At 37.1% G+C, this 23222-nt stretch overlaps 3 protein-coding genes across 7 annotated transcripts; all 3 read left to right on the top strand.

The window, feature by feature from the left end:
- The first annotated feature begins 258 nt into the window (after positions 1–258).
- On the top strand, positions 259–2769 carry LOC113326406. Of its 3 annotated transcripts, none has more exons than XR_003348371.1 (6): positions 259–949; positions 1029–1127; positions 1276–1338; positions 1453–1568; positions 1702–1778; positions 2593–2769. XR_003348371.1 is itself a non-coding variant. In XM_026574145.1 (6 exons), the coding sequence occupies exons 3-6, from the start codon at positions 1532–1534 to the stop codon at positions 2674–2676; spliced, it is 354 nt and encodes a 117-aa protein (XP_026429930.1). In that variant the 5' UTR covers positions 259–1127; positions 1276–1338; positions 1453–1531; the 3' UTR covers positions 2677–2769. The 3 variants fall into 3 exon arrangements, 1 of the variants encoding a protein (XP_026429930.1); XM_026574145.1 differs by adding an exon at positions 1886–2041 and having other exon boundaries at positions 259–1127; XR_003348370.1 differs by having other exon boundaries at positions 259–1127.
- Positions 2770–10858: 8089 nt separating this feature from the next.
- On the top strand, positions 10859–14585 carry LOC113326398 (membrin-11-like). The gene is made up of 5 exons (XM_026574140.1): positions 10859–11030; positions 11758–12041; positions 12875–12995; positions 13407–13556; positions 14249–14585. Exons 2-5 carry the CDS (start codon positions 11800–11802, stop codon positions 14408–14410), a joined length of 675 nt encoding a protein of 224 aa, XP_026429925.1. The 5' UTR covers positions 10859–11030; positions 11758–11799; the 3' UTR covers positions 14411–14585.
- A 2078-nt stretch (positions 14586–16663) lies between these two features.
- LOC113280340 (O-fucosyltransferase 23-like) lies at positions 16664–20617 on the top strand. Of its 3 annotated transcripts, none has more exons than XR_003325695.1 (3): positions 16664–17330; positions 17876–19607; positions 20316–20617. XR_003325695.1 is itself a non-coding variant. In XM_026528986.1 (2 exons), the coding sequence occupies exon 2, from the start codon at positions 17988–17990 to the stop codon at positions 19359–19361; it is 1374 nt and encodes a 457-aa protein (XP_026384771.1). In that variant the 5' UTR covers positions 17369–17727; positions 17876–17987; the 3' UTR covers positions 19362–20026. The 3 variants fall into 3 exon arrangements, 1 of the variants encoding a protein (XP_026384771.1); XR_003325696.1 differs by lacking the exon at positions 20316–20617 and adding an exon at positions 20038–20192; XM_026528986.1 differs by lacking the exons at positions 16664–17330; positions 20316–20617 and adding an exon at positions 17369–17727 and having other exon boundaries at positions 17876–20026.
- Positions 20618–23222: the final 2605 nt, after the last annotated feature.

The following is a 23222-nucleotide window of genomic DNA, read 5'->3' as shown; positions in this document are numbered from 1 at the left end:
TGCATCAGTTGCGAATTTTTAAGCATGTTGCAATTCGCAACTGCTGACCATACCACATGTGCTTCCTGCTTGTGTGCAAAGTAACACTAGAATTCCACATGTGCGACAAGTTTGAGTGGTTGGAAACACCATCATCTACGGTTAAGATTTGCTCTGAAATATTTGGACGGTTTGATCAAATATCTCACCTAAACCCTATATTTATCCCAAAAGAGAGAACACTTCGCCTCTATCACTCTAATCCATCTTTTTCCTTCTCCCTCACCTTCACTCCATTTCAGTCTCTGCTTCAAAAAAAAAAAAAAAAATCACGACTCTCAGTTCTGATATCACCGAAACACCACCAGGTCCACCACCATGAGAAAACCATTAAACCCAAACCATTTTCTCTTCGATTTTTCTCAGAAAACCTACCACCATTAAACCTTCGAAAGAAATCTTTCTCTTGATTATATTGTTCTTCAGTCCTTCTCTTGAAAACCCACCACTATTTTCTCTTCAATCGTCGTGCTTGATTTTCTATAGGAAAAGTTAGGGTTTGATTTTGAAGTTAGGGTTTGCAATTTTTTTGGTGGATTTTTAGGTCGATTTAAAAGAAGAAGAATCTTAATTGAAGAGTATACACAGTGGTTTTGTTCTAGGGTTTATTTCTGGGTTTGTTAGTAGAAAATGATTTTTAGGGTTCCAATTTTGGGTTATTTTTACTGTTTTGACTGTAATTGAAGTAAATTGGGTTTATAAATGGTGGATAGTTGAAATAATTTGAGTTTATAATACTTTGTGGTGGATCTAATTGAAGTATTTGGGTTTATAATTGTATGAATTGTCTAGTTTTGCTTGTGAAATCATGATGTTCAGATTTTTTGGGTATTTGATTGTTAACAAATTAGGGCTTATGTTGATAAGTGTTAGGACATGTTTATAGGTTGAGAAGGACATAGAAGGATGGGTAAGTCAGTTTCAATTTTGGGCTAATTTTAAACCATGAAATAAGTTAAACAAAGTCTGTTGTCTGCCATTGATAACAGGGATGAACGATAACATATTAAAGGTGTTCGATTGTTTGAGAGAGATTAAGAAAAGCTTCAGATTCTTCTACATTTTCATTGTAGAACAAAACGAGTGAGGTATTGAGATTTTTATTTTGTTGATTGGGTTTGGATAAAATGGTCTAGGGAAGAAAAGAACACTCAGCTGTAAATACCAACAAACTATTTCTCTTCTATCTCTTTTAATCTTCTTCTTATTGATGTGTTTGATTCGTTAATATTGCAGATGTTTCTGGGAAAAGAAGAAGCTTTTAAGATGTTTCATGTGAAACCAAGTCTAGGTACCTTGGTAAGCAGCTGAAGAATCTACGTTTTACTGGTAGAATCGAGTAGCAAAATTAAAATTTGGGTGTGTATTAGTGTTATCCTTGATACTAAATTTGGAATGTGGTTTGATTTGTAGTGATCAAGGTATATCAGTATTCGTCGATTATGAGTGTCAGTTCTTTGGTGCAGCTATATGTGTGGTTGGTCTTTGTTTGATGCTCTTGTCGGATTCGGATAGTAGTGGCTCATCAGGTAATTGCTTTTCTTAGTTCATTCCAGCTGATTAAGTGAGCAAGTGAATGGATTTATGTAGCGACTTCAATGATTGAAATCGTGTTAAATAGCATTGTACGGCTTTCCAGGTACTAATTAAAATCGCTTTCAGGTGGGTCGGCTCCTCTTCTTGGTGACGCACTTGTCATCGCTGGAACGCTTGGTTGTGCACTAAGTAATGTTGGAGAGGTCAGAAGTCATCTTGTGCTCATTTTCATTCATAGCTTGTCACTTGTGAAAGTCCACTGGACTTAATGTTAAGTCGATAGCTATAGTGATTTTCTTTACCTTCATAGTTTTTGGTGGTCATGAAGAAAAAACTTGTTGCTGTCATTTACTCGCGTAACTTTTGCATCCTCCTTGGTATATGCAAGAATTTTGTCCTATGGAAAAGGAGTGTATGTTTCTCAACATGGACTTGTCAAGTATCTTTTGTGGTTGCAGGTATGAAGGTGAATACTATTAACCGATTGGTTATCTCACATGGTTGTATCTAACTACAATTTTCCATCTTAAATATACTCTAGGTAACCTGGTAGCTTAAAAGCTATTAACTGATTCCTGTCATCCTTTTGTAGTTAACATGCTTCGTTCTGTTATAGTAACCATGACAGATAGCAGGGCACATAAGTATTTTTACTAAGCAAATTCCATTCTTCAGGTGCACTGCCTTCATAGCTTCAAAATAATTTCCTTACTGTTTTGCTAGCCTATCCTAGTTCTTTTACAAAGGGACGATTTCCATGTATATGATAGTTTCAGAGTACCAATTGTAGCCCACAAATTTTTTTGGTACTTGATCTTGATGAAATAGGAAGCCCAAAGTGTAGGGATAAGGTACATGGATTGTATTATTATAGTCATTAAATAATCTTTATTGCATTGTGTCTGTCTTAGGCGTTGGAGTACATTTGGTTCTCTGCTTTTACTGCTCTCTTCTTCTTGTTCTGCATGTCTTTGACTAAAAATTATATATAATGTTCTTCTATTTGTCTGCTTGCAGGTTGCAAATCTCACCTTGGATACTGCAGAACACACAACTGGTATATTGAGAAGTTTGCTAAGAGCGTCCACAGTGGGAGAGTAAACCCAAATATTTGGTCTTTTGAACAGACGTAGTGGAACGTACTATCGATCAAATTTTGATCAACGACTAAAACCCAGAGTATATTTGGTCTGGGACCAAGACTAAACCCAGATATAGTCGAGCGTTGATATACTTCACGCCCCACCACCAGGCGGACATATAGTGCACGTCCCACATCAGGCGTTGGTATAGTCTACGCCCCACACCAGGCGTTGGTATAGTTTACGCTTCACATGGGGCGTACGTAAAGTCTACGCCCCATTTTTTTTTTTTTTTAATTATTTTGTATGGGGCGGGCATTATACCCCCGCCCCATTCTTTGTTTCCAAAATCATTTTAGTGGGGCGGGCATTATACCTCCGCCCCACTTCTTTCATTTTTTTTTTTTCTTAGTGCACGTTCCAATCAGGCGTTGGTATAGTCTACGCCCCACACCAGGCGAACGTATAATGTACGTCTGACCAAATTTAGTCTTTCCACCGTAGCGTCACACCATACTAAACCCAAAATTTGATCTTTTTTTCCCTCTTTGGTCTTTGGTTATACTCGCACCATTGCAGTTGCTCTAAGCACCCAAGTGAGCAACATGCCATTCTCCCTTTGTTTAGTGTTCATTGTGCCTAAGTTCGTTCTGTGGCTTGTTCAAATAGATGACTTCTTTTCAAACCCACTTAATATCTCTTAATGAGTTATGTTGATGTGTTTTCTATATTTTGGCCTGAAATATGCGGGTAATTTGGCATGAATTTGAATGGAAGACTTCTTTGGTTAAAAGGCAGTTAATGTTTCTCTAAATAAGTTACATCGATGTTTTCTGTATTTTGGCCTGAAAATGGCCTTCCAGGGAACTCTTGACTAGGTCAACCGATGATTGACTTGACCTTTTTTTTGTTGTTGCAAAAATTTAGCAACTTCTAAAAACAGTTGCTAAATTTAGAACCAGAATAATAAAATCCTGTCCGATTAAGATGGTCTGGTCTAAATTTTTTTGGTTCCAAATTTCGCAACTGCTTGAAGCTGTTGCGACAATAATATAGCAACAACAACCAACAGTTGCTAAACCTATTCGCCACAGCCAAGACCGTTGCAAATATGGAAAAAACACATGGTGAACCGAGAACCGTTGCGAAAAATTTCGCAACGGCTTAAGCGCTGTTGCAAAAATATGCAACGCCACGTTTCACAATGGCTGCCGGCTGTTCAAGTTCCTTTTGCAACAGTACGCATCCGTTGCTAATATCGAAAAATGGTGTGGTGTCCCTTCTTGTACTTAATGAGAATGTTGAAACTCATCAAGTAAGACATCCACTTCATGTGTCGGTCTTGTTGTAGTTTCGTCTGGGCGTGTAGATTCTCCAATGGTTTGTTATCTGAATGTACCACTACTTCTTTACCTAAAATATACACTCGCCAATGCTTGATACATTGATATGAAGCATAACTTTTTTTTTCATAAGGTGCGTAGTTATTAATAGCACATGAGAAAAATTCTGAATGGTACTCCACTGATTTACCATCCTGTAACAACACTCCTCCCAATGCATAGTTAGAAGCGTCGGTCTCAACTTCAAAAGTACGTTGTAAGTTAGGCAATACCAACACCTGTGCTTCTGAAATCTTCCTTTTTAGTAACTGAAAAGCGTCTTCATGGGTTTGCTGCCATTCAAACTTTGCCTTAGCTCCCGTCAAACCATGTAATGGTCCTGCAATATTCGAAAAATGCCGGATAAACTTACAAAGGTAGGTGCAATCCCCTAAGAAACTCCTGATTTCAGTTACAGTACTAGGTCTAGGCCACTTAGTGATCACTTCAACCTTCCTTGGATCAATCTTCCGTTGTCCTCCACCAACAATGAATCCGAGGTACACCAACTCCTCCTTTACAAACTCACACTTCTTTACGTTCAACTTCAGCTAGCCTTCATGTAACACTTTAAACACCTTCTCAATGTGAACGAGATGCTCTTCCCAAGTTCTGTTGTATATTAGGATATCATCCAAGTAAACAATCACAAAATCTTCTATAAAAGGTCGTAACAAATCATTCATCAAACGCATAAACGTCGTTGGAGCATTACACAGACCAAAAGGCATCACCAACCATTCACTACACCAAATTTCGTAATTAACAACGATATGTAGCAGTTGCAAAGTGGGGTCGCAACAGTTCTGCTATGTTACGAAAGTCGATGTTGCAGTTTTTAGCAAGGACTTCATTGTCGTTGCGAATTTTCGGTCAACAGTTGCGAAATTAGATAATCGCAACAGTTTACTACAGTTGCGATTTTTTTGCAACATAAAAAAAATAGTGGTTTTGACCGGTAAAAACCAGGTCAAGCAACACAAAAAAAAAAACAAAATAGTAACCAGAACAAGTTTTGACCAGCAACATTTTCCTGAAACAAAATCAGGTATCCAATGTTCATTTAGAACTCAAATTAATCCAACAAAACCATGACGAACTCCAACCATTGACACAAAAAGTAAGACATCACAAAAATCATATGAAGGATTGATATATCTGTAAATTCAATATCACACACCAAGGTGATCTTACATACTCAAAAACCACATTGGATGGCTTCACTACGTATGTTGAAGCTGGTGGAGGTGGCACAAATGTTGTCATTAACTGTATGTTTAATGATTTCATTAGTTTTGGCAAAGTTTGCAATGAGAGCATGATCAAAAAATTGTCCATCAGTGCACGAATTTTCCACTCACCTTGTAAGTCATCATGTTAAATAATGTTATCTTTCCACCCGTTGCGGACATTACATATGTATCATTCTTTGAGAAAACTATGCATGGAACTTCTTCTTAAAGGTTGAGACCTGACTACTGAGATATCATGGGTCATAAGAAGACCATTGTTTGGTTTCCAGTGTTTCGGAACAATGCTGGTGGTTTCCTACAAACCTCAGTTGATTCAGAAAACTTTATTCAGGAACCTTAATTCTTCTAAAAATACCAAAACTACAAACTGGAAAGAAACGTACAATATTATGAAGAGAATTACCTTGCCACTTGCATAACATAATTTTATTTTCTTTGTATATCATACCTTTTAATTTTCGTAGACCCGTAAATATTGATTGTTTTTTATCTTATTCTTCTACAGTCAAGACGGAATTCGGAATAATAATAGACGAGAAACTTAGAAAATGGAACACAAGTAGTAATTCGAAGAAAACATCTTCTCTAGATTATGAAGAAGAAAACGATTACAATATCTCTTTGTTACGCTCACAATCTCTCTAAACAGTGGATTAACCTTAAACTGTTTGCTAAGCTTGCACAAGTATTGTTCCAAGCTTTCTCTAGGTTTTCTCTGCCTAGAATATGTGTCCCGTACTCAGCCGACCAAGGACTTATATTAGAAATCTATTTCCTAAACTAAGAGTATTGCCTAAAACAAAACTCTTCCCTAACTATAGGAATTCTGCCTAAACAAGGATGCCTGCCTAGAATAGGATTCTTCCCTCAACTTAGCTTGAGGTTAACTAAGTTCCCTGAAGGAGTACGGATACACTTGTATCAATCAATAACATTAGCGGTTGGAAGGTGATTTTCAACCTAACCGCCAAAAATGTAAACGGGTAAAATAACTGCAAGACTTAACTGTTAAAGGAACATACGGTTGGGAAACTAGTGTCATGGCTGAGACACTATGGTTACGGTGAGGAATTCTTAGACGAAGCACAAGGAAAATTTCTAGTTTTCTGTAAATACAGAACAACTATGACTAGGAAAGTCCCAACAAGTTGGGATTTCATGGTTGGGAGTTTTTAGAATCCTAATCGTAACTAACCTTTCACGGCTAGGTCGACAAGAACTTCTAGCCGTAATCAACAAGGAAGAAGTTTTCCTAAACTCTAAATTCATCAATTTTACATATTAAACCAATCTAAAGGTAAAATAAATGGTGGGTTTTTTTATTCTTAAAATTTTTGAGGATTTACTGGTAAAAGATTCATTCTCCGAATTTTCAATTTGTGGTTCAACACCTTCATAAACATTAGAATTATAACCAGTTGATGGTTCATTCAATCCAAATATTCCTAATCTTGTCATCGTAAGAATCAACTTTCATAAACATTTTTTAGAATCTGTGAAGATTTGGTCATAAGTTTTGTTTTGTTGTTTGCTTTTGAGAAGAAGAAGAAGAGCGAAAGAGGTTAGTGAATTAGTTTTGGTTTTAGGGTTTTGAATATTAATTTTGATATGAGGTAATAAGAATAATTAGATGGCAAATTTGATTTTTAATACACACTAGGTCTGTGAGTGAAGGTTAATAAGAATAATTTTTCAGTTTCCCCTCTCTCCTGAAAACATAGCAACACAAAACCTGGCGCATGAAAGTTTCCCTGTTCAGATCGATTCCTTTGGAAAATTCAATCACTAATTCTTTTAGCGGGTAAACTAAAAAAACCCAATTAGTTTTGAAACAAAACTAATCAGGACATGTGATACGATTTGGTCCTTTGGGAGTTTTGAAAAGGTTTTTTAAGTGTGTAAACTTAGGATAGTCAGTCAAGAATTGGTGGAGATACTATTGCTTTGATGATTATGTAATGATCTTGAAAAACTTTGTAATTGTTCCCGATTTTCATAACTGGATGTGGCATTGTGTATTGTCCCGAGGGTTTTCCCCTTTTATAGAGAAAAACACACACTAGGTCTTTCGCTGGTCACTTATGGGATATTAGAATCCTATAAAGCCCAAAAAACACACCCACTATGGCCTCAATAATAGGATCCACAATAATATGTACTAGATTTGTGCCCGTGCTACGTAGCGGACACTGTTTTTCTTTTAATTTGGTTCAAGTGTACGCGGGGCTTTGCCTCGTCCCATGGTGATGTATTTTTGATTTGGTATGGCAGGGAGAATATATTATACTCCATTTGTACCACATATATAGGCGGAATAATCAAAATCTCTTACATTACGATTTTTTTTTTAATAAATTTATATGCTTTTTCCTGTACTTTATTATATTCCCAATGTTAGAGACATACAGTGATGATTCCCAAGAAAATAAATAAGGATAATAGAAGTAAAAAACCATTTTGAAATTTGGACCGCCTATATAGTAGTACAAGGAAAAATGAAAATTCTGCCTATATATTAGGTATGAAGGGAGTATGCATTAATTTGGAAAAAAAGAGTTCTATTATGATAGGTACTAGACTTCCGGATCGAATTTGCACTTCCATAAAATTCCAAATAATTGCCAAATGTTCTCACCAAAACACTCGTTTCACAAAACTTAAAAAAGAACCTATTCTGGATAATAGGAAACGAAAATTTTCTTGCTATTCTCCGCGGAAGCTTTATTTATCTAGCCTTTAAGTCGTTGGATAGACCTCGAACTAGGGAGGACGGTATTTCATCATCTTACTAATATAAAGAAAAGAGCTTTTTTTGGTAGGAGACCCTCTAATTACTTAGTTGTCCCCATTTTTTACATATTTACATAAATACCATAGTTTTAAAAATAGATCAAAATTTTTAAAAGCTTAATATCTTTCAACACATATACCGGATTTTTGTAAAATTTATATATTTGAAAAGCTCTTTCAATTATCTACGTAACGAGTACATATTAGAATAGTAAATTTTAGTTTTACGAAGAAAATTTCATGACTTTCAAATTTAGTACTGTTGGATGAGTAAAATTCAAGCATGTGCATCGCATATGTGTCCTTACTAGTAAAAGTAAAAAAATGAAGGGAAAGAAAGGCATTCAAGTGCGTCCAACGCCCCGTAAAATTAAGATACGCGTGGTATACATATTACGTGTCAGGGAAATATTGGAGTGCGAATTCGTGCACACTCTTTAACGAGTGTATATTTCACATTTCAATCTCTATCCTTGATTTAATTTAGGGAGTTATGTAACGAGGGCCGTGATTCTAAACATGGAGGGTAATGGGGCCATCAGTTAAATAATCAACCAATCAGAAGAATATGTCAAATATACACTCGTTAGAGGAGTGTGAACATATTTGGACTCGAAATATTGGACAGATGACGTGTCTTTTTCGGCATGGCCGCGTGACGTAAGTTCAGGCCACATATTTTTCCAATTGCAGCCCCGGTACAGAACTTTTGTAAGTTTCAGAAGGATCCGATTCCAACGAGGTGAACAAAACCCTCGTGAACATAACTATAAAGTGGAAATTGAACTATTGTCCCTCTTTTTTATGGGACTTCACAAATATCCCTAACGGACTTTATACATGTCCCTAGTGGCATAATTGAAATTTTATCAAAAAAATTTATTTTCATGGTTTCCATATTTATCCTTTATGTATCAATTCCACGCCCTTCCTTCTTTACTTCTCAGCAAAACACGAACCAGCATCTTCATCTCGTCCTCACCATCTTCATCTCCGTTGCCACCACCATCTTCATCGTTCCCATCACCACCACCATCTCGATCGCCTCCACCAAAACCAGCACCACCATCTCCGTTACCTCCGCCACCGCTATCAACAGATCTATCAAAAGTCAATATATTTTGCTGCTGTTAAATTTAAACTGAGATTGAAGAACGAAAGGTGAAATTAGGGTTTCTGAGATGAAATTAAGATTGAGATCGAGTTAGATTATCAAAGAATCATCATCATCTCGAGTTCCTCCACCAAAACCAGCAGCATCACCTCCGCAACCGCTATCAACAGATCTATTAAAGTTAATAAGTTTTGTTGTTGTGAAATCTAAACTGAGAGATTGAAGAACGAAATATGAAATTAGAGTTCCTAAGATGAAATTAAGATTGGGATCGAGTTAGATTAGCAAAGAAGATGAAGTCTCTGTTTGATTTGGGTCACATTTGGTGATGGGAACTATTGGTGCTATTTTTAATGGAGGTTTGAATCTGTGTTCGGATCGAGTTCAATATGTTGGTGGTGTTCCAGGTATAGCAATTGTCCTTTCATTAACCTACTTACTTCAGTTTTTATTGGATCAACTACTGTTGTTGATCCCGTTTATTGGATCAACTCCTATTGTTGATCCAATTTTTATTGGATCAACTACTGTTGTTGACGCCTTTTTTTAGGTTGGTGGTAATGACGGTATTATAATTGTATTTGTGTTGGATGTTTTTGATGGTGGTGGAAGGTATAGTTGTGGCGGTGGTTGTTTAAGTTTTGCGGCAGTGGTGGTGGATGTTAGGGCAGTGATAAATGTTGCTTTGAATGGTGTTTATGTTTTTATGGGATTAATTGTTGTTGTTGATCCATTTAATGGGATCAACTCCTGTTGTTGACCCAATTTTTTATGGGATCAACTATGATTGTTGATGCATCTATGGGATCAACTCCTGTTGTTGACCCAATTTTTTATGGGATAAACTACTGCTGTTGATCCTTTCAACTCCTATTGTTGACAATATTTCCTTGGATAAGTATAATCATGCTTGTAGCTTAAATCATGCTTTGTAGTTTAAATCATGTAAATTTCTTCCAATGTTGAACTTGTGGTGCAATGGTAGCATGACTGACTCCATGTCAGGTGTTGCGTGTTTGACTCACGCCAAGTTCACTACATTTACATGGATCAACTTTCATTGTTGATCCAATTTAGTGGATCAACTACCATTGTTGATCCATTAAATTGGATCAACTTCCACTGTTGATCCTTTTTTTTTTGGATCAACTATCATTGTTAATCCCCTAAACTGGATCAACTTCTACTGTTGGTTCTATTTTTATTTGGATCAACTACTGCTGTTGATACAAAAATATCTGAACTAGTGGTGGCGGTGACGGCGCTGACGGTGGCGGTGGCGGCGAACTAGTGGTGGCGGCGGCGACGGACTAGTGGTGGAGGAATATTGGTGGTGTAATGGTGGTGGTGAAGGAGTGGTGGTGGAATATTAGTGGTGGTAGCGGTTGGTAGGTGGTGGTTGTTGAACGGTGGTGGTGGAATGGTAGTTGAATGTTGGTGGTGGTGGTTCTAGTGGTGGTGGTGAAGTGGTAGTGGAAAAAATTTGTTCCATTTTGAAATAAAGAAAAATATTATATGGGAGGGTATTAAGGTAATCTAATTTTAAATAGATAAGATTATTAAAAAGTAGGGACATATTTATTGTTGTATAAGAACATATTTATTGGATGTCAAAAGTAGGGACATATAAATAAGTTACCCAACTATAAATACAGTAAAGAAACGAATTAAAAGTTCAAAAACATCAGCATTGGAAAGAAAATCAAATTTGATCACATCAGAGAGGCGTCGAGAAGTTGCAGAGATCTCTCTGCCTAATAGTATTTCACAGATTTCAGATTTCTTTACGGCGAATGAAAAGAAGATCCTCCTCCTAATTGAATCACTCTGAAAGGTAATCTGAATTTTCTTTTCTTTTCAATTTATATTTCTTGGCGTATTGAATTTGATGATGGCATCGCTGTAAAACAGTGGATAATATGCTTCACAAAAATAAAGAAGAAAGTAGTGGATAATTGAATCCTGAAAGGTTTAGGTTTCGTTGAGACATTCTTATTGAATTTTAATCTGAAACATAATTTACTTAAAATATAGGGTTTTAATCTCTGATTGCCGTGTTTTTGATTTTATTAGCTCATGAAATTCTTATCTACATTCGACTTGGGAATTATGTAATGTCTTATATATGTTCAGCTATTGGGCAATATCTTCTCAATGTCAACATCATTAACTTCCTTGTTTAGTTTAGATGGTTTTCGTTATAGGGATTTCTTTTTGGTATTCTGCTTCCAATTGGATGGAATGGGTTAATAAACTACAATGACCATACTAGTGTAGAGCACCTACATGAGGGTTTAGGATTCATATAGTTTCATATCTTATTTGGTTCATACATGGAGAAGATGGCCTGAACATACAATGTGACACTTTTTAATTGGATTCACCTCGGGTATACACGAACTTGTAGAGGATGTCTTTGGAATTTAGGAATGAAGGCTGCTTACAAGGGCCATAGAGTTTTCCTATAACAATTAAACTATATGTTGTTAGGTATTCTATTTTGTTACATTCCTTAGGTAGATCTAATCAATTAAATATGTTTGACATTTGATGTTTTGTAGGATTTATATTGTGTATAAGTACAACACTAGTAAGTTACAGACATGGCTATGGAAGTAGGTACGCTGTCAGAAGTACATCAGAATTCTAAGAGGTTGTTGATGAGAGTAAGAGGTGAATTAGAGAGGCTGGAACAATTGGAGTTTTCATCACCTGGCGGCATTGATTCTCCGGAGCTCTCCTTCTCTATCAAAAAGGATATATCTCAGATCCGTTCTCTCTGTTTTGAGATGGATCGTCTTTGGAGATCAATTGCTTCAAAGACCGAGCGTGATCTTTGGAAGAGGTGATCCCACATCTGAAACTTTTATATTTTGACAATAAGTTATTCACTATAATCTTAATCCATCCTTTGCAATTTTGTACTTTTGACTTTAGGATTAGTTACTCACTTTTGACATTAAAGAATTTCCAAGTGATTCGCCATCATTTAGTTAGCTGTTTTGTACATTTTCTGGACTCTTTCCCCCAACCCCCAATAAAGTCGCCTCTTCCTTTTGCTGTTTGATCTATGTCTGCTGCTGTGTTAGGGCTTGCAAAAAGAATTTTGGGAATCTAGAATCTTGCTGTTTCTCAGTATGCAAGTATTTACTAATTTTACTTTGATATAAACAAGCGTAATTGTTCAAGGGTTTTGCTATCCATCATACAAGCAACCTTTATATGTGTTGGCTCTTGGAGCTTGACATTTCCCATCAAATACAAGCAGCTTTGTTGAGGCATTATCATTCTTTACTTGATGCAGACATACCTAAAAAGTAACTTTGCAAATGTGCAAAAGCTAAACCATGTCCATGTGAATTTAGTCATCTTTTGTACTTAAAAGTGGGAGCAAGCAAACAAGATTTGGCGTGAATTCAGGATATTTTGGTAGTTACTTTAGCTTTTATTCTCTGTGAAATAGTCTGACAAGATTATGGATAATACTCGAAGAGTTGACATAACTTGAGTTTATCTGTATGAGAAACTTTCGTAAATGTAGTGTCTTCGTAGATATGAAATTGCTGCTGATAACCTTAACTCTAATTGTGAATTAGTTTAGTGATTCAATTGTTGCTTGTCGTGTCATTAGATTTGATTCTTACATTGGACTAAGATATTTCGTATTTCGTCATACAGAAAAGTTGAGCAGATAGCTGAAGAGGCTGATTCATCGAAGGACAGCTTGGATAAGCACTTCCTTCGAAATCAGAAACGTATGACAGAAGCTAAGGAAAGGGCAGAGCTGCTAGAAAGAGCTGTATGTGAACGATTGTCTTTTTTTTTTAGCTAAAGATACATGTAGGTTTTGTATTTACAGAAAGTCCTGAGTTTAGCTACTGTCGTAAGAATTACCAGCATATGAAGGATTTCTAGTCTATAAAAAATCGCTAGTTGGTGCATGTAGATGAAGAGAGTTTCTGTTAGCAGAATACAAAGAAGAGAGATACAACACCTAGAGTAGTGTAAATATGATGGTAACGTTGTAAAAGGTCTTTTCTGGAAGTACACCTTATGCTCTATTGAGCAATCTTTAGTTCTGTTATACTTCCATTGTTGGGTTGTTCTTTTTCAGGTCTAGTTTGATCATCAGACTAGATATCTTTGAATCTTTTCACCGAAGTTATTTTAGATTCTTAGGTCATTACTGATGGATTTCCCGTTCTTGTAGAATAGGGACTCTGCTCACGTTATGAGAATCTTTGACGACGATTCACGAGCGATGCAATCGGCTCGTAACTCATCCTTGATGCTTGAGGACGCTTATTCCACTGGTGTGGCAATTCTTTCTAAATATGCAGAACAGAGGGATCGCTTGAAGGTAACCATGTTAGCTCTTTGTTTATATTTGATATATTCAGCATGATATGAGCATTTATTTCTAAGCAGTAATTTTGTTATGATCAAAGCAAAAGCTCTAAATTAGAGGTCTTAGGTTAAATTTCACAGACTCTTTAATTTTCATTACGAGTTCGAGGATTGGAAGTTAATTCAGTGAGATTTATGTTGTAACATCCATCATAAAGTTGGAGGTTGAAACATGTTTGCAGATAAAAACTACATGTATGTGTGCATGGATACCCAAGTTATGAGTTAGACAAACTATATTTTAAACATGATGGTATATTTTGGCGTTGTTTTCCTTGTTTAAAGTTCAAGATGGGCTTTGTTCAATGGAAACTTGGTTGGGCTTGCCGCCTAAAAAATTAGACGCTGTTTAACTGATTTTTGTGACCATTGTAAACATTGTTTTTATCTTTTAGGTCAATTTACGTTTTTCTCTTTAATTAGAAAAAGAAAAGTAATTCAAAGATGTCATTTCCTGTAGAAAATGCGCGTCTCTTTTGTTCTTGGACCTGTGTTATAGGCATATCTTTCTTTATTATCAGCTATGCCTGCTATCTTCTCAACATATTTGCACTGTGATTAAGTACTTAGGTTTAAGATTTACATGCCTGTGGCTTGAATAGAATGGCCAAATATTGGAAATTCATATTGTTGTTTTATGTGCAGAGGGCACAGCGGAAAGCATTGGATATCCTTAACACAGTGGGACTCTCGAACTCGGTATTGAAGCTTGTAGAGAGGCGGCATCGCGTGGACAAATGGATTGCATACACAGGAATGATAGTCACTGTCATCATTGTTTATTTGTTTTGGAAGTGGGTACACTGATATTTAGTGTATGCAAAATCAAATCAATCAAGCATGTGGAAAATTGCTTCCAGTTTTGTGTCTATTTATCTCTGGATCTGTTTCCACGTTTCTTGATTGAACTTCAACAGTTAATACAGTGTCTAAGGAAAGGCTAGGCAAGGCAAAGTTATATATACCCTATTTTAATGTTGTACTTCCTAGGCTTACTGGGATTCTCTATGGAAAAAACCCATGGGTGGAAACATGGAGGAGAAGGAAATGTGCTATTAAAAACAACAAATTGGGCATCAGAACTACACCTTGGCGAAGTGTAACTGGGCTTAGACATGCAGTGAGGTTGGACAACCGCATTTTTACCAACCCTTTCCCTTCCCATAATGGTATATGTTTATAAATTTATAAATGGGACTGGCAAGTGGCAAGTCTGTAGATGCAATAGCAGTTAATGTTAACACTTTATAGGTAACTAATCTCGTCTGTCTTGCTATCTTCCCGCGTATTTTACATCGAAGAGCCAAGACTCGCAACAATGGATCATGCAGGGAGAGAAAAAGAACCAAGTCTCGTGACGCCTAAAATAGATATCTCCTCTGGCACCATAGGTTTACAGGGAAAATGTGTCGTTTTGAGACGAGATGTTGTTCGCACCCTTCTAAGTCACCGTTCCTGGATCTAGGACCCCAGACCCGTCGTTACCAGCAAACGAAACGTGTTGTCAACGCGTGAAATTCGTAGGACCATTTCATATCTATGGGACTGGACTGTAATCTGAAGGGTGTTTTAACCCACCATTTGTATGGGAAATTAGTCAGGGTCTCAACTCTCAAAGTTCACTTGTTTAGGGGCCTTCAGGCCACCATATAAAGAAAGAAGGCTATTATTGGGGCATCACATTTCAATAGAGGGGCTTCACTTGGATTTTTAATGTCTAAAAAAATGATTATGGGATATCCTAACACAGATACAAAATGTCTAGATTATCCTGTAACTAGAAGTGATTTTACGTCCAGGTTTGGATTAATTCCAATCGTAGAATTTTATTTGCATGTAATTTTGCGTCCAGGTTTGGATTAGTTCCCACCGTAAAGGCTCATTTTACATCCAGGTTTCTTTTAATTCCAACCGTAGAATCCGATTTTACGTCCAATTTTCTTTTAATTCCAACTGTAGAAGTGATTTTACGTCCAGGTTTGGATTATTTCCAACCGTAGAAGTGATTTTACGTCCAGGTTTGGATTAATTCCGACGGTAGAATTTTATTTGCATGTAGTTTTACGTCCAGGTTTGAATTAGTTCCAACCGTAGAAGCTCATTTTACGTCCAGGTTCCTTTTAATTCCAACCGTAGAATCTGATTTTATGTCCAGTTTTCTTTTAATTCCAACCGTAGAAGTGATTTTACGTCCAGGTTTGGAATATTTCCAACCGTAGAAGTGATTTTAGTCTAGATTTCGATTATTTCCACCATAGAAGTTTATTTTACGACATGTTTTTCTTCCCACAAAAACTTTGTCCCAGAATTCACCAAGTATACAACAAAATTCACTAATTTAATTTTTATCTAATTAAATTAAATTAAAATTAACTAAATAAAGGTTGTCTAGTCATTACAAAATTATTGAAATAAGGGATTTTTAGTATTTCTTATGAGTGACCCGTTTTTATCCTATTAAATGACACCCCTCTAATGAAATGTGACGCCCCAATAATAGCTTTCTTGAGAAAACTATAAAAGGTCCAACACGAAGAGAGAAAAAAACATGGGGATCGAGAAATATAAACCCTAGAGTTTGTAAGTTGACTTTTTTTTTTTCCTTTGGAAGATAATTTGTAGCTTGTCACGTTACTATATCCCCCCACCCCACCCCACCCCACCCCACCCCTCACCAATAATTAGATTAGAGATAAAGTTTGTTTTTCTTGATGGATTAGAGATTAAGTTATTAGGTAGGTAGAATGCCATCCATTTAAAATGGATATAGGGCTACAACTTGTTTGTTAGCTGGAAGCTGGACAATAACACGCCTTTCTTGGCTCTCAATTTTCTATTTGTATTTCTTTTCTATTTTTAAAGAAAAGTAACATCCTTATCAGGAAAACTGTATCTGGTGGTTGACAATCTAAAAAAAGTATATATATATATATGCAACGATATATTATTCCTTTTGGCTCAGGCCAACTTGTCAAGCAGGAACAAACAGGGAATGTCCCAAAACCAACATGCTCTTAATTAAGGAGTAGTTTTTGTGGTGTGGGAGTGGGGATATTATAAGTTCCGGGACCCCAATTTCATTTCTTCTAATTTCAAAGTACTGGAATGAGTTTGCATAAACAAACAAAAAAAAAAAGGGTCCTCGAATGAGTAAAATCCATGCCACTTGGATTTTTCCTTTTCCCATTGCTTTTTGCAAAAAAGATATGCGTGCTGGGAACATATATTCTGCATTAATTAAGCCTAGAATTAAGTAAGTCGAGCTTTACCTAGCTAATGAAACACTTGGTGGGGCAAACAAAGCTTAATTAAGGGTTCTTCAAGATTGACAAAAAGAAAGTGAGGGGAGAGGAGCATAATCAAGCAAAGCACGCGTTAAGTGCCGTAACCAACTCAATGATTCAATGAATAGTCAGTCAACAACGAAGGCGGCCGCGGCCGCGACCCCTTCTTACTAGTTGCAAAGTACCATTAATGTCGATAATCATCAAAAATGCCGAAGAAAACAATTTGTTAAGTATTCATTAATAATTACTGAATAGCATAAACGGAAATAAAGGGGATAAGAGAAGGTTTTCGTTATTAATGTGTCATGATTCGATGTCAGAAGTGACAAACGTCAGTAAGTCAGTCACGGTTGGTACTTTCCTTTGTAATCAAATAACTCGTGTCTGTCTCTGCAACAAAGATCCATCAAAAAAGAGTCTGTCACATACACACAGCACAGGTATTGTCAGGCTTACTTTTTCCCGTCCCTTCCGCTTTTTCATACCTTCTTCTGTTTCTACTTTCAATTGTTTCAGTTTTGTAGAATTGACAATAAGTTTTCAGGGTTCATCTTCATGCAGTAGGTAGTCCCTTCAAAGGAAAGATAGAAAACATACCTTTTTATTATGTTCTTTCACTATTTCTTTGTTTCTAGTTACTAGAATCATCATCCATGTTGTATTCGTTAGATTAGACCTTCCATGATTCTTTCTTGTAAGAAAAATAACCGTAATTTCAGGAGTATATTTCTTCATCTTTTTCTTCTTCTCGCAAATCTTTAAAAAAAAAAAGAAAAAAAAAGGGAATATAGGTCTCTTCTCTCTGACGTGATGTTCATGTAAAAAAAACTAAGTCAGGTTAGGATCCCGTAACAATACTTTTTGTTCCAATTCTTTTATTTATTAGTGTTTTGTTAATTCCAATTGAATAAATTGAATTCAATTTGTTCGAAATTAGAGTAATTTTTTTCTTTCTGTTTTTGATTTTTGTAACTGAATTGAACAGAGTGCCAGAAATGATGGAGTTTGTTGCAATCTTCGTATCTGTATTCAGATTGAGATGATAAAAAAAGTCAATTCATCCACTTCTGCTTCTTCATCATCATAAATTCGCAATAATGAATTTATCGAAACCTCCCAAGCACATTAGATTTCTTGATTGTCACTTGAATTCCAAGGTTCGCAGATGTCTTTTCTTGATATCCATCGCTCTCATCTTCCGAGCTCTTTTTCTCCTTACAACCCCTCTCGCCTTCAAACATAACACCATTTTTGATTATTGGTTCAGTACCTCCTCTTCTCATCATCTGGTTCATGACAACTCGTCTGGTGGAGGAATAAGAAGTGATAAATTCTTAGAGGTTCCTCAAATTGCATGGGGACTAAACAATCAAAAGATAGCAGTGGCAAGAGCTTTTCTAACAGCCAGAATGCTCAACAGAACTTTGTTACTTCCTAGCTTAAGCGCTTCTTTGTTTTACAAAGAAGTCAATCTCTTGCAATCAGTCACTTTCGATAAGATTTTTCAGTTTGACAAGTTTAATTCTCTCTGCAATGGCTTTGTTCAATTGGGTCGCTTCTCTGACATTTCAAATAAGACCGATGTTTTCGATCTCAACAAGGGCAGTGGAAGAAAATGGACAATGGAGAGGGATTTAGAGCAACTGAGAAAGGTTAAGCAAGACCCTGGTATTGACGGGTACGAGGTTATTCGGATACTTGGGAAGAATCCATTCCTTTGGCATGATCATTGGCCTGTCAGAGACTATGCCAACGTCTTCGAGTGCTTAGTATTAGTTGATGAGATAACCGAAGAAGCTGAGAGAGTTGTGTCTAGGATTAGAGAGATAGGAAGTCAAGTGATTGAAAGCAAAACAGGTCCATTGCCGCGAACGCAGCAGCCTTATTATGTAGCTGTGCACATGAGAATAGAGAAAGACTGGATGATTCACTGCAAGAAGCTCCAACAGAGGAACAATGTCACTCAGATTTGTAGCAGTAAAGAGGAAATTCTGGAACGGGTAGGCAATATTGTCGGTATAAATCAACAACCTACGGTTGTTTATCTGGCGGTGGCGGACGATCTTCTCGTGGATGGTTCTGTTTTGAGTGGTTGGAAGGAAGGTCTCCTTCCTTATGAGAAGAAAAAGTTGGGTGTTTGGGATATCTACAAAAAGTACCCGTATCTCATTCAATCAGCAATCGACTACGAAGTTTGCTTGAGAGCTGATGTCTTTGTTGGTAATAGCTATTCTACATTTTCAAGTCTTATAGTTCTCGAACGAAGCCAGAAATTGCTTAGAACGGGTGCTGTTACAGAGGGATCATCATGCACTACAAATGGCAATGAATCAGGTGGCAGCAGCATAAAGTGGCCTTCATATGCATATAATATATTAGGCGAATCTGGGGGGCCGAAGAAATGGATGACAAATATGTCCGATACGAGTCTTCAAGCGATCAGTTACGGTTCTAATGATGTCTCCTGCTAAACAAATGAATTTTGTATAGATACATAAACACACAGTTACTTCTTCCAGTAAGTGTCCAACCTGAGTTGGCCATTCAGGCACTTGGTGGTTGTACCTACCAAAAGGTTTGGGGTCAGATGCGTCTTTCTAAAGTGGAATTACTATATACAGAAACTAGCTAGTCACTGGTAGAGCTGGAAGAAGCAAGAAATAATTTTGGGAACACTCAAGTGAATATACATCAAGGTTTTCATGAGAATCAATCAGGTACATGTACATAAATCATTCTTTTAGTTGTTATTCTTTTTAATTTTGTCTAGAAATTTTCAAATTCTTTCGCAGCGTTCATTGTGTATTGTCATGAATTCATGATCGTTTCAGTTTTATTAGAATTAGAATTACTATCATTTTGTGTTCATAGTAGTTTTTACTTCAAAGTAACTAGTGGAGTTTTGAATTTTTATATGAAGTACAACTCTCTTCTCTTGTGTTCTGCTCATTGTATCTAAAATGTAGAATGATATGCACATTTCATAGAGCAGAGAAGATAATAAGTTGTCTAATAATGATGCATGATATGAGTACCTTCTGTGTCCTGGTGAAGTCGCAGTTTCGATTCAACATGAACCACGCACCATTTTCTTCTTCTTTGAATCTTTCTTGGTTATACTAATTGGAAGACTTCGTTATCAAACAGGCTGCAACAGTATCTTACAGTGATCACCACTTTTTAAGTGACTAACTTTTGCATATGTACATTGGATTTGTTGGTTTGATCTGTTTTTTATGAGAAGACAAGGCCCTATTGATCAATGACGAATGTGGTATAATATAAATGTTATTTATAAGTTTCGCCAGTGTGTACCCGTGATTAATTAGTAATGGGTTTGTTAAGACATGTCACTGCGGTGTTCTCACCGCCGGCATGAGCTAAATTGCGAATGAGTTAACTTTATCTAAATTTGGCATATACAGTACATCACTTAACATGAGCTGTGTACTTCTATTATAAGCGAAAGCCTCAACGGTTTATAAGTCTGCCTCAACAGTTGGTGGAAGACAAGCCGGAAGTTGGGACCAAAACATAGAGGTGTTGTTCATCTTTGTCCAGTGAGCAGTGAATGAGCAGCAACATTATAAGTTCTGAGAATAAAGGTGAATTTGCAAACAACAAGTGAGGTTTTCAATTCCAAAATATCTGCAAGTAAAGCATCAATGCGGTTGTAAGTTGATCAATTAGCTCCTTCGCGTCACCTTCAATTACAACACATTTAGCGTTTTACTTCTACTGCTTTCCTCGTGGCATTCGATACGACTTAACTTTCTGCCTCCCCAGGTGTCACATGCCCATCTAACGGCCTAAAATTTACATGAGACATTGACCCACAATACTCTGTGGTTCAGTGAATCAACCTCACCCACAAGTACTCAACCTTGCATACTTGCGTCAAAGTATGCATCTGGCTTCACTCTTAAGGCTTTACGCAGTGAAAGTCTTCATCTTCTTTCTCTCTAACTCCTTACTCCCCCATAAGCATAAGAGGTTTGCCATGCATTACTTAAACAAACTCAACAAGATAAGAAACTTAATGAACACAAAGACATGCCGCAACAAACTCATTTTATTGCACTAAAAGAAGATTATAAAATTTGGCCATCACATGGACCAAAATAGGCCACCATTCTTCCAATGATGCCTTATTCTCTCAAACACGAGACTAACTTTACCAACTCTCTCCTACTGATTTACAATGTCTCTCAAACTATATGTACAGTAGTTACATAGCCCAAAACCATGCACAACACTTGCAAACGCATGGAACAACCATGTGTCCCATAGGGTAGTTTCCACAACCGCGTACATTGCTTTTCAATTGCTAACTTTTGTGTTGTCTATCCAATTGATCTTGCACTTGTCCCAAACGGTTGTTGACACTCTTATATACTCATTTCATAACCCTTCCAACTTGTCTCGCACCTTTGACACGCTTGTGAAGCCAATAACCAACTTGTAACCGCCACCTGAGCCATATTGCACCACTGTTGCGTGTTTCTGAACTTGACCTTCGTATTGCAAAATTGTTTTGCTTTACTAAATTGGCCTTCATATTGCACCATTGTTGCGCTACAATCACCTGGGCCACTTCCTTAGACCATTCTTGTTACTCATGCGTCATATGCTTCACTTAGCCAATTTGCTCGACAATAGCAATGCCATTCTTGCATTACTAGCTTGTTTCCATTGTTCAAGATTTGGCCAGCCTTGAACTAATGCATAGACCAACTCTTGGCCTATTCTACCTTCTTGCATCATCCTTGATTTTGGGCCAACTCGATTCCATGGATATGCCTTAATGACAAGATTACATATTGCATCTTGTCACTTTCTCTTTGCCTTGCCTTTCCCTCAATGAAGCTTCATTCTGTCGTCCAATAAGCTTCATTATTTAGCCAATGTCCTTTACAATGTAGCGCCACCTTTGCGCGTCAATGGCCCTGCAGGGTCTTGCTATCTTAGCACTTGACAGTCTATGCAGTAACGCACAACCTTTGCGCATCACTGACTTGGCCGGCTAAGCTGTAACGCGCAATCATTGTGCATAACTAGCTTGAATGGTTAAAGACCTCCCCCACCGAATCTGTTCAATGTCCTCGTTTAACGCAACCAATTATACTCTCTATATTGGTCTCAATCTTCGCTGCATGTACTTTCAGAACCCTTTCTGAAATTCAACAATATTTACTAGCTTTTGCAAAACGCCCTTAGCCAACTTATATGCCTTAGCATCAGCATCACTTAGGTTTACTGTCTTTCCATTGATCCTACTGATCTTGAGCTTTTTTGTTGCGTTGCGCCTACGTTCCAACACCGACTCAAGTCGTATATTAATACTCAAATGCAAACTGATTCTCCTTAGACAATTCCCTGAATTGTGCTTGAACTTCGCATGAATCATTTGTGCCTAAGTGTATACAAGCAATGATTCTTCCCAACTGATCATTATGATATTTCCATAGTCTTATGCCTTCACTTCCGACGTTAGTTGCACCATGCAACATAAAAGGACTTGTACAAAACTTGGCTTCATTCTTCAATCATATGCGACCACGCCAAATCATGCCATGCCTTAAGGTATGCACTCTATGATTCCATACCACTCTTGGTATGCGCCACAACCTATAGCCTTTGCTTCACTCTGCAAACATCAACCCTTTTACTAGATTTGGCCTCCAAATCATATTCCAAACTTCACCTTCTTGGACTTGCATCATTTGTATGCCAAAGAACCAGCACCTTGTTGTTCTTGTCTTGCATTATTGCAATACCTTGATTGAAATGCATGCCTTCGGTATAGACATGACTTAGAACTACTCGGGACATCCCACCATCACTCTGGACAAGGTATCCTCTTAACGCTCCTTTGAAACCAATAAGCCTCACTGTTCTTCCAAACTGCTACGCTTTAATGTAATGGAAAAATAACATGTTCTTCCAAGCAATGAGTCAATCTAAACTCATTTTCTTTTGATGGGCTTACTTCTACATTCTTGCTGCGTTACTCCATGATATCGCTGCCAAATGCCGTCGGACTTCCACATAACTCTCAAAGGAAACTCGTCTATACCACCAACTCCCCTATTTGCTTATTTCACTTTCAGCGTCTTCTAATGCATATTTTGTTTTAATATGCTATGTAACATCTTTCACGCGAACTAGCTTTACTTTGAACGAAAAAGACAAGAAATTTCGCTTAAAATACCCTCATCCACTACTACCTTACATAGAGAGACAATTCCCAACACCAAGGTCCAATCGACCTTAACTGAAAGTATACTCAAACTTGAGCAAATAATCACGCCAACTGATTGCAACTTGTATGA

Source organism: Papaver somniferum, chromosome 1 (assembly GCF_003573695.1).
Source record: "Papaver somniferum cultivar HN1 chromosome 1, ASM357369v1, whole genome shotgun sequence".
NCBI classification, from domain to species: Eukaryota; Viridiplantae; Streptophyta; class Magnoliopsida; order Ranunculales; family Papaveraceae; genus Papaver; species Papaver somniferum.
The sequence above is the reverse complement of the archived record's forward strand: the minus strand, read 5'-3'. Positions and strand labels throughout refer to the sequence as shown.

Excerpts from the sequence above, each read along its gene's own strand:
- LOC113326406 (XM_026574145.1), top strand. The coding sequence starts at position 1,532 with ATGCTCTTGTCGGATTCGGATAGTAGTGGCTCATCAG. Across the intron at positions 1,569-1,701 it reads GGATAGTAGTGGCTCATCAG|GTGGGTCGGCTCCTCTTCTT; the intron begins GTAATTGCTTTT and ends AATCGCTTTCAG. Across the intron at positions 1,779-1,885 it reads CACTAAGTAATGTTGGAGAG|TTTTTGGTGGTCATGAAGAA; the intron begins GTCAGAAGTCAT and ends TTACCTTCATAG.
- LOC113280340 (XM_026528986.1), top strand. The coding sequence starts at position 17,988 with ATGAATTTATCGAAACCTCCCAAGCACATTAGATTTCTTGATTGTCAC.
- LOC113326398 (XM_026574140.1), top strand. The coding sequence starts at position 11,800 with ATGGCTATGGAAGTAGGTACGCTGTCAGAAGTACATCAGAATTCTAAG. Across the intron at positions 12,042-12,874 it reads GAGCGTGATCTTTGGAAGAG|AAAAGTTGAGCAGATAGCTG; the intron begins GTGATCCCACAT and ends TTCGTCATACAG. Across the intron at positions 12,996-13,406 it reads CAGAGCTGCTAGAAAGAGCT|AATAGGGACTCTGCTCACGT; the intron begins GTATGTGAACGA and ends CCGTTCTTGTAG.